The sequence below is a fragment of the Theileria parva genome (assembly GCF_000165365.1).
Source record: "Theileria parva strain Muguga chromosome 4 map unlocalized ctg_529, whole genome shotgun sequence".
NCBI lineage: Eukaryota > Apicomplexa > Aconoidasida > Piroplasmida > Theileriidae > Theileria > Theileria parva.
Window position 1 is genome coordinate 1,413,475 of NW_876246.1, and position 14,784 is coordinate 1,428,258.

Below are 14,784 nucleotides of genomic sequence, written 5' to 3' on the forward strand. Positions count from 1 at the left end.
ATAATGATAAATTATACTAATATAACATAACGTATATACAACAATTTAACAACAGATTATCGTTACAGAATAATTTGTCTTCTTTACAGTAAATTTATCATAGGTTTGGAGGTTAAACATTAATTACTGAACATAGAACTTAGTTTCTGATATAGTTTTACTCTCCTAACCCTCTGTACTTGGAAAGATCGTACTTGTCCTTATACTTCTCCAAGTGCTCCTTAAGTTCCCTCCTTTGTGCCTAAAATAATTTTAGGGTAATCGAACAAACCAATAAGTCAGGGTGAGGGGCGTCATAGACGTCATCAAATAGTCCTGGAAGGAGCTCATATGCCTTGGTGTTTTCATATTCCTTGATTTTTTTGAGCATGTAGGAAGTTGCGGACTTTCGGAGTGCAGCTTCCTCCTCCTTAGACCACAGGCCTTTAGATTCAAGGTATAATCCAAGGCGCTCTAAATGATTTATTAAAGTTAATTTTCTTACTTATTGGGTTAACTCCATCCATTGCCCATGCCTCAAACTCGCCCTTTCCTCTGTACTGTGAGGACTCATCTGAGGTGCTGTGGTGCCCAATCCTGAAGTTTTTAATAAACTGTTTAAAACAAACCTGTAGGTCATGTACTCAATCACGATTGGAGTGGAGTGTTTAACGCAGTACTCTCTGCAGTATTTGGTGGCCATGTAAGAAGCAAAAAGATCATTCCCGTCAACTCTAAGTAAATTTAGGGTGCATAAATTCAAACCTGATGGAAGGAATACCTAGTGCAACACCTCTAATTGCAATACCATCTCCAATGTACTGGTCTCTAACGGGGGTAGAAATGGAGTATGAGTTGTTTCGGCAAGCAAAAATAGTCTGAGCCTGACGCACTGCTGCAAAATTCATTGCTGCATGGCAATCTCCTTCAGAAGCTGCTCCTTCTCCGAAAAACACCATGGCCACTGCATCGGCTCCTTGCATCTTAAGGGCATAGCCGGATCCTGATGCTTGTGGGATTTGAGAGGAGAGTGGAGTGGTAATGGTGTGAAGGTTAACTTCCTTCTTTGAGTAGGAAATAGGCATCTGCCTACCCTTACCCTCATCTTTGTGTGTTCTAAATAATTTTATATAGTGAAAACATACGAGAAAAGTTGTGCAAGAACGTCGTCTTCGGTGCAACCCTTAACGTAAATAACTCCCAACTCCCTAAAATTCTTATAGTCTTTAGTAAAGTACCTGTATTGGCAGAACAAATGGTCTTGAGGCTGGAGAGCTAAGCCCGCTCCCAGTTGAGTGGCTTCTTCACCCTGGTTTTGGATATAGAATGAAATCCTCCCTATTGAAATATTAAGTTTAAAAACTAACCCTGTCTCTGGATGTTATAAAAGAGGTTATCCCAAACATTCAGTTTTACCATTATCTGCAAGTATTCCTTAACCTTCTCGTCGGATTCAAAGGGTGATTTGTGCCCTTCATGTAATGTTCCGTCGGTCTTCATGACTTGAAAGATGGGCATAACTTGAGAATCTGTGACCATTTCCAGCTCAGTTGTGAACTCAGTGTATCTGAGTCCCTGGACATATGGCTTGACCTCCGAGGGATCATTGAATACTCTTGGATTTTCAGGTCTTTTAGAATGCGTGGTGTAGAATGAAATTGAGGCATTGAGGTTTCTTTTATTTAAAAGACCGAAAATGGATGAGCCATATTTCCTGATTGAGGCGGGGTTGATGGGTGATAATTTGGACAACATGGTAAAAAAATACAGTAACTAATAGTATAGAAATTTTATATCAAAATAAATTGATAAAATGTCTTAATTTACATATTATTTAAGCAGAATAGGGTGAAATTCTATAAAAATATATAGAATTATGGAAATAATGTAGTAAATAATATAAATTTGGTCATGAAAGACCCCATCTCTACTTCCAACCACGATGAATCACACATATGTGACAAATGACCTTAATTTGTATTATAAAATGTAGAATCTTATTAGAAAGTTATATAAGATATTATATTTAATAGGATTATCTTAGAATCCTTTTATAATTTTAATCCTAAAAGTTTTTAAATTCTCATGTTATTAATTGATTCCGTTAAATACTTCTTTTTATATATTTTTGACTAATTGTCATTTATTTTTGTAATTTATTTATATTATGTTAATTTTGTCAAAATTCAGATTTAAACAAAACGTTTTTTCTTCCTGTGTTAGCTCATTCATTAATGATAGAAATAACTGGTCAAATATAGATGATTTGGTAACCAAAACTCTAGGATCGGTAGACGCTAAAGTTCATTCGCCGGATTCCCTTTTAAAACTTGCTTATAAAGGACTAAAATATCAGATATTTGACGCATATTTTTGGAATGATGTGTATGATAAAACCTTCAGATCTAAGGACTTATTTACTCCTTCTCAGTGGGTTAGACTTCTACACATATACAAACGTATTAAGGTTCGTAACTCGGAATTGTACAATATAGCACTTTCTGGTATTGAGAGGAACTTGGATAGCTTATCCCTAAAGGACCTTTCCTTACTTTCATTATCTTTTTCATACTTTTCATTTTGTCCCAAGTCATTGTTTTCCAAAATCTCGAAGACTGTTTGTGATCGTCATAGAGAATCTAAACTTAAGGAGTTTGACTCATCTTTAGACTCTAACCACATTGGTGAAAATGATAGTCACACCAAGGCCACTGTGTTTAAAAAGTTGAAAACTAGTGAGACGGTATCGTATATTCACATGATTGGATCTTACGCCAAGTGTGGATTCGATGATAAAGAGCTCTTTGAGGTTGTAACTGAGAACCTAATTGAGAATATTAGTAACCATCATGTGACGATATCTTCTAACCTACTGATGAAGACATTGGATTCCTACTCTAGGTATCTAAACTTAATATTTAACCTTTTCAGGTTTGGTTACAGAAATGTTCGACTCCTTGATACTCTCAGCAATCAAATTATTACAGCTAAACTGTCAGCTGAAGAACTTTCAAGGGTAAAGAACATATTCTCACAACTTGAATATGAAAATGACACAATGAATAATATCTTTTCATACAGACTGGGCAATGTAAATTAGTGTAAATTTTTAACAACTTTCATCAATTTCTCAGTAATGTCACCTAAATTCAATACACATTATGTATACTACCTAGGTATGATGCATTTTGGTTCAAGTTATCAAACAAATCAGACTCCAAAACACAGATTCCGCTCTTTAAATCATATCTTTTCGGCCCTAAAATTTCCTTCAAGCCTTCAAGTTGTCTACAATTATTACAGGTTATAAAACAATTCTTACTTGTAAGTTAGATTCAAATCCTTAAAATTAAATGAAACGTAACATCGATTGTCAGGAGGATGAGGGTGAGGAGTAGAGGATCCGTACCAATCTACCTTGTAATGCAAAGTGTGAGGAAAGTCGTGCCTAGTGTGGTCTAAAAAAATCAACACAGTTATAAACAAACTCAAGGTTTTAGGGAGCTCAGATTCATGCTGTAGTCTGGTAAGAGGTGTTACAAAAGAACTCTTAAGCGAATTTGGAGAATCATGAGTTTTACCAAGTTCTCGTAAAGCCTTAAAATATAAAAGTTTGTGGACAAACCTTGTATTTGCGGAATCTTGCGATGTGTTTTCTAGTTATATAACCCTTAGAAATTAGGGTTAATTGGCCCTTAATGGTTTTAGAAATAGATTCTGGAGTTTCTGGCGTCCCAACCATATCCTGTCGACGAATAACATTGCTAAAATCATTCATATAATGTTAAAATAAGTACCTGGAAGAAGTTTCAACTTGTTCTGGAGTCTTTACAACCTTCTCAACCTTCCTTCTCTTCTTCTTACCCATAGTTTGGGTTAGCACAAACAAATTCGATTCCATTAGATGGAATCCAGTACAAATATAATATTTTGAGGGAGGAAAGAAATATTTTACGAGTAAACTCATGTTGTGTATAATAAATAAATCAATGTTACATATGCTAGCTTGGGGTAACAAATGTGTTTTAAGATTTTTACTCATTATTAAAAATTCTCATTTATTAAAGATAATCTAATTTTTATAAATAATTAGCTTGTGCAATTGCAAATCTAATGTGTTATCACTCATAGTTAAATTTTAACAGGGATATTAAAGTGATATAAAATTGGTGATCATTTTGAATTTTTTATATAAAATACTTTTTAAAATTATATTTATTAATTTCTAATTTTATAAAATAAAATTTTTATTTTGCACCTTTCTCCTAAGTCCTCTATAAATAATATCCATGAGTTTTATTAGGTAATTTTTTAACAAATTTTTTCAAGAATTTTTGTGGCTAGCTTGATTTTACAAATGTTTTTTATTTTTTATTTTATTTTTAATAACTTTGGATAATTTATTGAAATGGAAAGCACGAAATTTATTCACGTTGGACTGGGTCCGCCTTCAAGATACCCTCAGCTTCGTAGAAGTGGATATCAGGAACTTCAGCCAAACATCTTAAATGATTTAAAATCAAATTTAAATGAAGATGAGTCAAGTAAACTCATAAAAGGAGAAACTTCCAGAGTTAATATCACGGTTGCAAAATTCAACCCGAAAACTGTCAAATTTGGGCAAAGAAACCAAAATTCTGGTTCAAAACTGTCCATCATTAACCAAATTAGTAATAAGTCATCAATAAAATCAGGATCAGAGTTTAATTTTGATGACTTGAGTTCCTTATCCAGTTATGACTTCTCAAAACTTGGCTCAAATTCAACAAATAAAAGTGTCATTTCAGAACCTGAAAGAAAGAAATCAATAAGATTTTCTATTGATAACTTGTCTTCATCTGATAGTTTTAAAATAGGCCAGTTTAAGAGCCTTGAGTACTCCAAAACCCCCTCAGATATAAGTAACCGAGGGATTGAACACCTAAAGTCCGACACTGGACTTGATACAACGTTTGAAGGTTCCGCTGGAGATGACAAGTCAGGATATCTGCTTGATGAACTTAGAAAAGTTGTCAAACATGTAATTAACGTTAATAGGATAAGAAACCAGGGTTCAGATTTCATCTCGAATTTAATCGGTGTTAATTCGCAGGGGATGGAAAACGTTGGATTTAGCGATGATCCAAAAAATAAAACTAGCTCAAACCCATCCAGATCATTTGAGAATGTACCTCTAATTAACAAAGGAACAACCACATCCCTATTTGAATCTCAAATCAATTCTCCAAATCCAGTCGATAGGACTGTGTTAAACAAGAATTTTAATAGAAAACTAATTAAAATAGTAAGTTTTTTACATTTGACTCTTATTTAGAGGGAAAAATATAGTAGGATTGAAAGTCTACTACAAGAGTTAGGTGACCCCCTAAAGCTTATAAACGTAAGTTTCCCATATTAATATTTTACTTAAGGACGATGCTCCTTTATCAAACATTATTGAGGACCATGTTAACACAAAGCGTCTAGTTCATCCTTTTCACATTAATTACTATCCCATGAAGGTTGAAGAGGAGGAAGAAGAAGACTATGAGGAGATAGAGTATGAAGTGACAACAAAAAAAGAACCAACTCCAGAGAAGTACGTTTAAGGTGTGTTTAAATATTTATTAGGAGGGTGAACTTAAGGCGAGAAGACTATCCTTCGTTGTGGGCGGTAAGATTAACATCATTTAAAACAATGGCAATATAGATTTTTACTAATCCTAAGAACGGAATAACATCTGCTGGATGATCCCTAACTTTTAATTAAATTTTTTGAATGTTGTAATTTCATTTTTTACATTGGCAGATGTGTGGAACTTCCACCCTTCATTATCCTAATTTTTAAATGTATTCAAGGATTCCATGGGTATTTATTATAATTTAAAAATAGCAAATATGGAATCATAGATATTCTTGTTAAATTTACTCTGAATATGATTTTGTTGTTTTATTGGGTGTATGTCAAATATTAGTTAACTGATTTCTGTAATATAGATGATCTATGGAGGAAAAACGAGAAGACGAAGAATGTGCCGTTTATGTATACCCGTTGACTAAGAATTTAACCTCAGAACACTTACGTGAGATTTTTGGCCACTTTGGAAAACTTAAGGACGTAGAATTAAATAAATCTACAAAGGTTTTAATCTAAAAATACGCATAACGATAATATATAATAAAGCTTATATAAATACTACCATGAAAGACTTGTTTAATTAATAATATATAGTTTTGTGTTTATCATATTAATTATAGGAACACTCTGAGGATAGATATGGAGTCGTTTACTTTGAGAAATATGGTGACGCCAAGTTCTCCATATTGCACCTAGACCAGGTTTCTATTTTACTTTAATTAGTTTTAGGGCGAGATAGATGGAACGAAGGTGAAAGTCACCCTTACCAAACCAAATTACTAACCGTGAATTGTGACCGATTTTCAAAAGGTCTTTGAAATCTGCATTGGAATAAAACGAGTTTTGTTGAACATATAATCCTTTACATTTAATATTAACCGATTTTTTACCGATTGAATTTAATAATTTGAATAATCCATTTTGATAATTATTTCCGTGATCCCGATTTAGGGATGAGTGAGTTTAACTATTGTTACACGCTTTGAGAGCTGGCTGTGGAACTCTTGCTAATGGACTCGATATAATCAACTGTGAGCGCGTCGGCTACTACGTTGGCTACGATTCTAAATCTGTCCATAAGCCAATCTACGAGTAAAATAAGAATAATAAAATCCGGGTTTATCATCGAGGTGTTCAGAAAATATATAATTCCAAACATATATCCCTGGATGAACTCTGGGAGTGCGAGACTCACTAGTAGGCCACTAAGTACGATTTTGAGAATCACTGCCCAGTCGAAGTCGTTATCATTTAGTTTGAGAGAAAAAATTGCATTGATTACGAACCCGGACGCTATTCCTGAGCCGTTTATCAACGTGCAATAATTGAGATATGTGTCAACGGCCTCAACGCTGAACCTTTTACTCTTTAGGTACATTTTAGTCTTTTCGACCATGCGTACTGAAGAGCCTCCGACGAAGGTGTTCGGCATGATTGCAAAAAGTCTAGTTATGACCTCGTATCCAAACTTTCTAGTTCTACAGAAGTGTAAACAAGGAAGGAGAACAAAGATTTGGAACAGTGTTACGAATACTACGCAGGCAAGAAGGAGCAAATATCTCAGACACAGAAAGCCAAACATACCTTCCTGCTGAACCAAATCATACTGAACAATCCCGGCAAAATAAAGCGCCAGGGGACTGTAACAAAGCAGAATCCAGTATACCGCCAACATGCTTCTGTGTATAAGCTGCATTAGGTTTCTCAAAATCTCTCCGTCCTTACCCAAAAAATATGTTGAGACGGAGAGAAATGCTCCGAAAACAACAAAGCCGGGTGCGTTGTAGCCATCACCCAGGCCTCCTTCTAATCTTTCAGAGCCCAGTTCGCTGTAATTTTCAACTCTCGTAGTTATTATATTACCTGGGATGTCGTGAATAGCCAATCCTCTGAAAAATTTTACAAAATTGGTTAGTGGCCTGTATGACTCAGAAATAAATTTAGCAAAATATGTGGTTTTGGCTGAGGAATCCCTTCGCATAATTATTAGATACGCAGCCACGAAGCTTACAAATAAGGTTAGTACTGTATTTAAGAAATAGTGAAATAGTATTTTACGTTTAACAGTTGATCTTTTGGTTTCAAAGAGCAAAGTCGTTTTAGTTGCTGCGGAAAAGACCATGAATAAAACTACAAAGCCACGCACGTGCCTTAAGAAAAAATTTGCCGGCAACATGAGCAGTGGCACTCCCGTTTCCTTGGTAAGATTTAATTTAATGCAAGAACCTTGAATTATGGCTATAACGCAGGCCAGGCATGTCACAATTGCCAACCAGAACTCTTTAAAGTAGGCCCATAGGTGAGATCGTTTGGGGATGTTGTTATAGCTTTCGTTAGCGTCGACGAACCGGTCCAAGTCGTCCATTTTGTTGAAATGATGTTGAATTTAATTAGGAAAAGATAAAAATACACTCAACATAAATGTGAATTAAGATAATACATTTTAATTTAAGGGAATAGAGCGTTATATGTTTATACTTAAATAATTTAATGTCTATGTACACTTGAGGAAGGCCCGATTTAAAGTTCAAGATTATGATAAAATATAAAATTCTCAAAATCCATTTAAATTACTGTAAAAATACTAATATTAAAATTTACTTTAATTTTTGAGAAAACATTATGATTAAAATAATATTAAAATAGTTATTTCCATCATATCTGTAATTGGCACATTGATCCCTGTTGTATTAACGAATTAGTGAAATCTTTAGTCCTCATCTGCCTCTTTCTTATTCTTTAATCTGTTATCCAGATACTTTTCAAATTTACAAAATAACCTCCCTAGACTACTTTCCGGCCATTTACTGTTAGAAACATCATCCTTGACACCAGTCTCAGTTTTCACGTAGAAACTGCTTGATAAATCCGTTCTGTATAGTTTCCCCTCAAGAGAAGTGTTAGGGAACATGTCCTTGTATGAGCTCAGGCACATTATCCTTGGCATAGGAAGAAATAGAGGAACGAGATATGCTGCTAGAAAACTTGATAGTAGCCTTACCAGCAGTAATACAAAATTCCCCTCCTCGAAAAATAAAACCATTGACTTCGATTCATCCAGAGTTACTTTCCCTAAATAACAGTTATTTTGATCAAACTAACCTTCAAGCTTACTGAGAAACATATTTCCGCATGTGGCGAAAACTCCTCTAACTAGCGTGTTTAGCATCATATTCGCCTTCGGTGTTGTTCTTGATCTTAAGAGTAAGTACGATAGGGTATATAAGAAAAGGCAGAATGTGAATTCGACGGCAAAGTACTCGAAAAGTAGAGCTACGTACTTCTCGGCCAAATCATAATATTTATCCTCGTATTTAAGAGATTGTAAAACTAAAAGTCCAGATAAAAACTTCTTTGTAAACCAGTGCCTTTCGCTTTTTTTAAAGTTTGAATATACCAGCCATTCCATAAGTGTGTGGCATGTGTTTGACTCCACCATTGTGTACAGTGTTTTCTTGAGACTGGAGTTGTAGGAATTATTGGTCACATTGAAAACTCTGTGGTATAGATATCCGAAAAATGACGCGGCACTGAGAGTTCCCAGAACTCTAGATACCATGTCCTCTAAAAACAATAATTAAACTAAAACGTACTGAAGTTAATGATTCCATATCGGTAATGGAAAAAATGATGGAAAGCATATCCATCAAATTTGGAGGAGTATCTTCGGAGCCATGTAAAAATTACTAAAAATGATACAGAATACTCAAGCCACTTCGTCAGAAAAAATAAATTGCCTGTGTAGAGGTTGTTTAAACATTTAAATAGAGAGAAAAGGGTCTTGGAAACCGCAAGGTAGTAGCAATTGAATAAGAAATTGTTTATAAAATATGATAAAAACACTAAAAGGTTATGAACTAGTGAAACGGTCACATTGGGAAGATATAAATCAGAATACACAGATAGATTTTTTGAAGTAGATTTATTCTTAGTCATAGATAATTCTTAAATTAAATTTTACTAATATAGTTAATTTCATTGAATATGAGGAAAATGTGGTAATAAATCCATTAATAAGTTCCATTAATAATATGTTATGGTGTAATGAGCTCATTCTTTATAACATGAATTATTTGTATAATGTTGATTTTTATAATGTAATTGAATTAATTATGGCATGATATATGAATTATTCCTTTTCTAACCTTGATTTAGATGAATCTCTGATATCATCGCTAGCAAAATTAGGAATTACAGAGCCATCCCCAATCCAGTACAGTTTAATAAAGTCTTCTACAGATGAAAACAGTAATTTTATAAATTTATTTATATTTTATTCTTTAGGTATCATATTTCAATCAAAATCTGGAACTGGGAAGACTGTTTCATTGTGTATATTACTTATAAACAAGATTATAAAGAGGAAGTTCTCAGAAAATGAGAATTCCAAATCATATCTTGAGGATTTATCTCATTTTCCAAACCCTCCAAGTATTTTGTTTGGAGAAGTTGTGTTCATAGTCCCTACAAGTGAGCTTGCATACCAGATTTATCTCTTTTTCTCATCACTTAAACAATATTTGGAATGTGTAAATCCTGTATTATTGACATCTGACTCAAAATTATTGGAACTAATAAACCGCCTGAAAACTAACGAATTCAATATCGTTATTTCAACTCCTGGAAAGTTTATAACAATCCTTAAAAAGAAACCAAAAGATAATGAAACTGCTGAATTCGGTATAAAGTCAAATCATTTGCTTCTTAAAACTAATTTACTCATATTCGATGAAGCTGATTTACTACTTGATGATCACTTTCTTGGACAAACCAGATACATATGTAACAAGGTAGTTAACCCCTTTGTACAAGTGATAGCAGTTTCAGCAACATTCATGAAACCTCAGTTTAAGTCATTTGAAGATATGATAAACCAAATCGATGTAAATTACATAGATAAATTTACAAATTTGGAAGTTGAGGATAATAACAATAATGTTGAATCTTTGGTTAAAGTTGAGCCCAGATTAACATATTTCCTTAGGCACCTACTAATTTCTAAAAGAATATCAAAATCCGCTGATATTTTTGAATATTTATCAACATATGAAAGGAAAATAACAAAAATTATATTATCAACCAGTTACTTGAGCAGGTACATGGATCCTAAAACCGCTGGCTCAAATAAGGAATCATATTACCTAACCTCTGAAACTACAGAAACTATGGACCAGGAAATTGATTTAAACCCTCCAAGTTTGGTTCTTGATAAGGTTAAATTCTACATGGGAAGTGTTCCAGACGCTCCAAATATTGTTATGCAAATTGGGCTTAAAGTGGAGGTAGTCGCCAGGGTTCTGTTTAATGTTGATTATAAAAAGTGTATTATCTTCTGCAATCAAACCCATACAAGAGTCCAAACATGCAAACTCCTCCAAAGTCTAGGGTTTCAGTGCTACATTAACAGCTCAAGACTGTCCCATGCTGACAGAATGAAGATGTTTGAGTACATCTCAATAGATAAGGTGATTATCCTGTGCACGGACATAATGAGTAGAGGAATTGGCTTTCCAAACGTAGACCTGGTTATAAATATGGACATGCCAAGCTCAAAAGAGGTGTTTTTACATAGATCAGGACGCTCAGGTAGATTTGGAGCCAGAGGGACGTGCGTGTCAGTTTGCATGGAATCAGAAGTTGAAACTTATAAATATTTCATGTACTCACTTAATTTTAAATCATTACCAGTAGAGGAGCTGCACAACAGTGAATATCAGGAGTCTGTTTCTACAATATTTAAGAATTCAGTCAATTTTACCCCTTTATTCCAGCCAGAGTCTGACCTTTCAAAGATTATTAGCCCTACTCTTACCACCTGTATGATGGATTTTGAACCGTTTAAATTCAAGGTTTCAATAATTGGACTGGTTTCTACAAATTACTTAAGGATATTTAACCCTGATGCTTCTAGAACATTTATGTACTTTGAGGCGAATGGTTCAGAATTATCTGTTTACATTAGAACCCTCGAAGATGGATTTTCCTCATTCGAAACTATCTTTCATTTAGATGTTCCAAAAATATTAGTTTATATCGACAAGCATATCCACAAAGATCCAGAATTTTATAGAAATAAGTCTGATGTAACTCACATCATTTTAGAAACAAGTAACACTTCACTTTTAATTACACTCTTCGCATTTGAGTTTTATAAAATACTAACCTGCTCCAGTAATAATTTGTTGGAATTCGTTCCAGTTGAATTAGAATCACGTTGTAACATAGATTACCAAGACTTAGAGTCTGTATTGGACAATATTCCAAACTTAACCTGTAAAATAGGAACTGAAGAGGAACTTTCACTGCTTTTCAGCACGCTCACACTAGACCAAAGGTCTATTAAGAGCCATACTGTAAAATATTTTATTCAAAAAATGAAGTTTGATAGAGATTTTAATGGATTAATTTATGTGTACACTGTATATTCAGAGAAAATACAGCCAAGTAAAGACTCACAAACAAAAATTATGGCTTTTAACCCACACACAGTTAGCAGATACTTTCTGTCAAAGCATGTATCACACTGGATGAGCTTAGAAACTTAATATATTAAAACTTATAAATATGCGTTAAATAGTTATTTGCGATACGATGTAGAAATTTGAAGTTATTTAAAAAAAATTCTAAATAGTAGAAAATAAATCAAGGCATTGGAGGGCCAGGTTGTAAACCCATAGGACTCATATGTTCTAAGGAATATTTTTGGCTTAAAACATACTGTTGTAAGGCTTATCCTTTAAAAGACCTCCAGGAGATTTGTTATCTAACAAATAATACTGTTCTTGTAGTTGTTGGATCTAAAAAAGGTGAAATTACGATTAATTTACGTGTTTACAGAGTTCAGAAGCCTCGGCAAGTAACCGATAAGTTTCATTTTGGAAGTAAGATTGACTGCAAATGTATCTGCAGACAGTTTCCTTCTCTTTTTGATCAAAATTCCAAACTAGGAAAATATATCAAAATCTAAATCTTACAGTAGTCTCTATATTTACTGGGAGGGAGCTTATCACATGAGCTCCTAATAAGCCTGTCATAAAACCACTCGTGAGGCTCATTGAAAATTAGTTCATCATAGGTTTCATTCACAGCAGTAGTAATGACGTTTGTTCCGTCACCGGAATTTAGCTAAGAATTTATTAAGAGCTAAAACGATACCCTCAAAAGGTGTTGAAGAGTCACAGGGTCTAGAGAATCATCCACAAAACTTATCTTCACTCCAATATAAAACTCTCCCCAACCAACTTCAGTAACTTCGTACGGAATTGATGTAAAAACTAGATAATCTTAATGAGTGGAGTAAGTACCTCTTTTAGGATTTAAGAAGGAAGGGTCCAAGTCAAACTGGACTCGTTTGACGTAATGTGTCATATTCTCGTCATCCAAAGACCTTAAAATACAAACCCATCTGTGAGTCATGGAACCATATCTCTTTTTCTCCTAAATTGAAGGTTAAAGTGGTGGTAGAAAATTTGAATATAGTAATTCAGGTAAACAAACCGAAGGATTGAGAGGAAAAGCATAGGTTCCAACAACAATTCTTTTACCTATCTTAATGTCTTTTAATCTATTGTGTTTCATTTTATAAAATAGAATAATTATAATGAGAATGGTATGTGATGGATTATATACCCACTAGAATGATAAAACGATGAAGATAAATTATATCGGGGTTTTTTATTAATAAACCTAAAATAATATTAGAAAATTGATGTTTGATAAATTTTTATGTTGAGAAGACGTAAATAATTGATTTTGTAATTAACACCTATCATACATTTGATTCCATCTTTAATCCCTTTAAATATTTATTAAATATGAGATATTATGTTCATATTCCCTTTATTATTATTAATTTTGAGTCCTCTTTGTTTTTCATATCTTCTCCGCAATAAAACTCACACACCGTTTACACATTTTAAATCGCAGTCCTATGACGATTCCGCCTTTAGAACACCGCTTCCAGGAGAAGAAATCAGACTACCCAAAGTTAATGAACCTTCCGGTGAAATTCTGTTAGATAGGCCTTTGATTGAGAAGGTGGCCTATCTGAGAACCTTCATTGAAAGTATAGAGATAAACAGAGGTAAAAAGCCGGATAATGAAGAATGTGAGCAGACAGAAGATAAGGATTCAAATGTACAAAATTCTGAGAATGGAAACAAGATTGTTGAAATTAATGAAGAGAACTTGGAACCAATAAGGGAGCTGTTGGCCGAGGAAGACCTCTTGGAGGAAGTTCTATCCAACGCCTTTTTTACGTATAAAAATAGTAAAGATGGTGAATCGATTCAAAGACTTCAAGCAATCGCAGAACAAATAGTACCAATAGCTTCTAAACTTAGAAAAGAAAAGTCAGAACTAAACATTAGCAGACTGATAGCATGTTATATGGTAAGTATTATAAATAACTAGGCATTAATTTTAAACAGAACGGAGAAGAGGATTTGGACAAGGTTCTACATGAACTTCAGGAGAAAAGAGCTCTTGATAAGTATTTATTGAAAAGATTGGATGAGTTAATAAACTTAACTGCTAAGAAATACAGGATAAGTGATAGTCACCCAGCAGTTTCAGAGGAGTTTCTGAAGGTTTTAAAGGACAGGATAGCTGCAGAAAGAATAACATACATCAGAGGAACAGATGTGTATGTTAAAACTCTGGCACGGTGTTTTACAGTATTTTTTAACGATCACACATTTCATTTTAGACAGAAGATGAGGAAGATTGGAACATTATCATAAAGGTATGAATGAGAACAACTAATTTTTAAAACAGGAAAACATAAAAACGATGGAAGAATTGGAGGAGTTCTATGAATGGATCCAAGATGGGATAGAATATTGCAGTAAGTAAATAAATAGATAAATATAACTGAAAACTAAAATGTGTATAGGAAAAAACAACAGAATGATGGATAAAGTGGAAATAATGGAGAAGATAATTCCATTGGTTGTAAGACAACATCCAGTATGGACTCCGAGAGATGAACACATAGAATATGAGGAAAATCCAATGGATGAAGAAAAGTATAAGGAGTACAAAAAGTATCTTGAAGGGGACTATTTTGAAAAGAAGGGACTAAACTGATGAATTTGTTAAATCTTTCAATACATTCAACATACTCCAGTAGATATTTTGTAGATCAATTTAAAATAAAGTTTTAAAATTTCTGAAATAACAAATTTGTA

At 33.7% G+C, this 14,784-nt stretch overlaps 10 protein-coding genes across 10 annotated transcripts; 5 read left to right on the forward strand and 5 right to left on the reverse strand.

Moving 5' to 3' along the window:
• Positions 1-44: 44 nt before the first annotated feature.
• On the reverse strand, positions 45-1,854 carry bkdA (Dehydrogenase E1 component family protein). The gene is made up of 7 exons (XM_759262.2): positions 1,347-1,854; positions 1,125-1,317; positions 745-1,095; positions 609-713; positions 485-576; positions 272-453; positions 45-241 (listed from the first exon to the last, which is right to left on the reverse strand). Exons 1-7 carry the CDS (start codon positions 1,732-1,734, stop codon positions 158-160), a joined length of 1,395 nt encoding a protein of 464 aa, XP_764355.1. The 5' UTR covers positions 1,735-1,854; the 3' UTR covers positions 45-157.
• Positions 1,855-2,068: 214 nt separating this feature from the next.
• On the forward strand, positions 2,069-3,079 carry TpMuguga_04g00720 (uncharacterized protein; the record flags this gene model as incomplete). The annotated part of the gene is made up of 2 exons (XM_061306056.1): positions 2,069-2,880; positions 2,911-3,079. Exons 1-2 carry the CDS (start codon positions 2,147-2,149, stop codon positions 3,077-3,079), a joined length of 903 nt encoding a protein of 300 aa, XP_061161892.1. The 5' UTR covers positions 2,069-2,146.
• TpMuguga_04g00722 (Mitochondrial ribosomal subunit family protein) lies at positions 3,060-4,139 on the reverse strand. The gene is made up of 6 exons (XM_759265.2): positions 3,777-4,139; positions 3,605-3,743; positions 3,468-3,576; positions 3,302-3,437; positions 3,152-3,267; positions 3,060-3,122 (listed from the first exon to the last, which is right to left on the reverse strand). Exons 1-6 carry the CDS (start codon positions 4,019-4,021, stop codon positions 3,076-3,078), a joined length of 792 nt encoding a protein of 263 aa, XP_764358.2. The 5' UTR covers positions 4,022-4,139; the 3' UTR covers positions 3,060-3,075.
• A 36-nt stretch (positions 4,140-4,175) lies between these two features.
• On the forward strand, positions 4,176-5,751 carry TpMuguga_04g00723 (uncharacterized protein). Its single transcript, XM_061306057.1, has 5 exons — positions 4,176-5,263; positions 5,294-5,359; positions 5,391-5,557; positions 5,590-5,632; positions 5,669-5,751. Exons 1-5 carry the CDS (start codon positions 4,388-4,390, stop codon positions 5,708-5,710), a joined length of 1,194 nt encoding a protein of 397 aa, XP_061161221.1. The 5' UTR covers positions 4,176-4,387; the 3' UTR covers positions 5,711-5,751.
• Position 5,752: 1 nt separating this feature from the next.
• On the forward strand, positions 5,753-6,507 carry TpMuguga_04g00724 (RNA recognition motif family protein). The gene is made up of 4 exons (XM_759267.2): positions 5,753-5,917; positions 5,956-6,100; positions 6,217-6,297; positions 6,326-6,507. The coding sequence occupies exons 2-4, from the start codon at positions 5,963-5,965 to the stop codon at positions 6,377-6,379; spliced, it is 273 nt and encodes a 90-aa protein (XP_764360.1). The 5' UTR covers positions 5,753-5,917; positions 5,956-5,962; the 3' UTR covers positions 6,380-6,507.
• Positions 6,225-8,121, reverse strand: Slc1a3 (Sodium:dicarboxylate symporter family protein). Its single transcript, XM_759268.2, has one exon. The coding sequence runs from the start codon at positions 7,959-7,961 to the stop codon at positions 6,570-6,572; it is 1,392 nt and encodes a 463-aa protein (XP_764361.1). The 5' UTR covers positions 7,962-8,121; the 3' UTR covers positions 6,225-6,569.
• Positions 8,122-8,197: 76 nt separating this feature from the next.
• TpMuguga_04g00726 (putative integral membrane protein) lies at positions 8,198-9,712 on the reverse strand. Its single transcript, XM_759269.2, has 3 exons — positions 9,190-9,712; positions 8,699-9,160; positions 8,198-8,668 (listed from the first exon to the last, which is right to left on the reverse strand). Exons 1-3 carry the CDS (start codon positions 9,530-9,532, stop codon positions 8,307-8,309), a joined length of 1,167 nt encoding a protein of 388 aa, XP_764362.1. The 5' UTR covers positions 9,533-9,712; the 3' UTR covers positions 8,198-8,306.
• Positions 9,656-12,159, forward strand: DHH1 (DEAD/DEAH box helicase family protein). Its single transcript, XM_759270.2, has 2 exons — positions 9,656-9,844; positions 9,881-12,159. The coding sequence occupies exons 1-2, from the start codon at positions 9,721-9,723 to the stop codon at positions 12,139-12,141; spliced, it is 2,385 nt and encodes a 794-aa protein (XP_764363.1). The 5' UTR covers positions 9,656-9,720; the 3' UTR covers positions 12,142-12,159.
• On the reverse strand, positions 12,097-13,216 carry TAF14B (uncharacterized protein). Its single transcript, XM_759271.2, has 7 exons — positions 13,094-13,216; positions 12,901-13,033; positions 12,752-12,870; positions 12,571-12,721; positions 12,424-12,539; positions 12,315-12,393; positions 12,097-12,285 (listed from the first exon to the last, which is right to left on the reverse strand). Exons 1-7 carry the CDS (start codon positions 13,172-13,174, stop codon positions 12,239-12,241), a joined length of 726 nt encoding a protein of 241 aa, XP_764364.1. The 5' UTR covers positions 13,175-13,216; the 3' UTR covers positions 12,097-12,238.
• Positions 13,217-13,234: 18 nt separating this feature from the next.
• TpMuguga_04g02660 (uncharacterized protein) lies at positions 13,235-14,683 on the forward strand (the record flags this gene model as incomplete). Its single annotated transcript, XM_759273.2, has 5 exons — positions 13,235-13,987; positions 14,026-14,271; positions 14,304-14,339; positions 14,372-14,441; positions 14,490-14,683. The coding sequence occupies exons 1-5, from the start codon at positions 13,421-13,423 to the stop codon at positions 14,681-14,683; spliced, it is 1,113 nt and encodes a 370-aa protein (XP_764366.2). The 5' UTR covers positions 13,235-13,420.
• Positions 14,684-14,784: the final 101 nt, after the last annotated feature.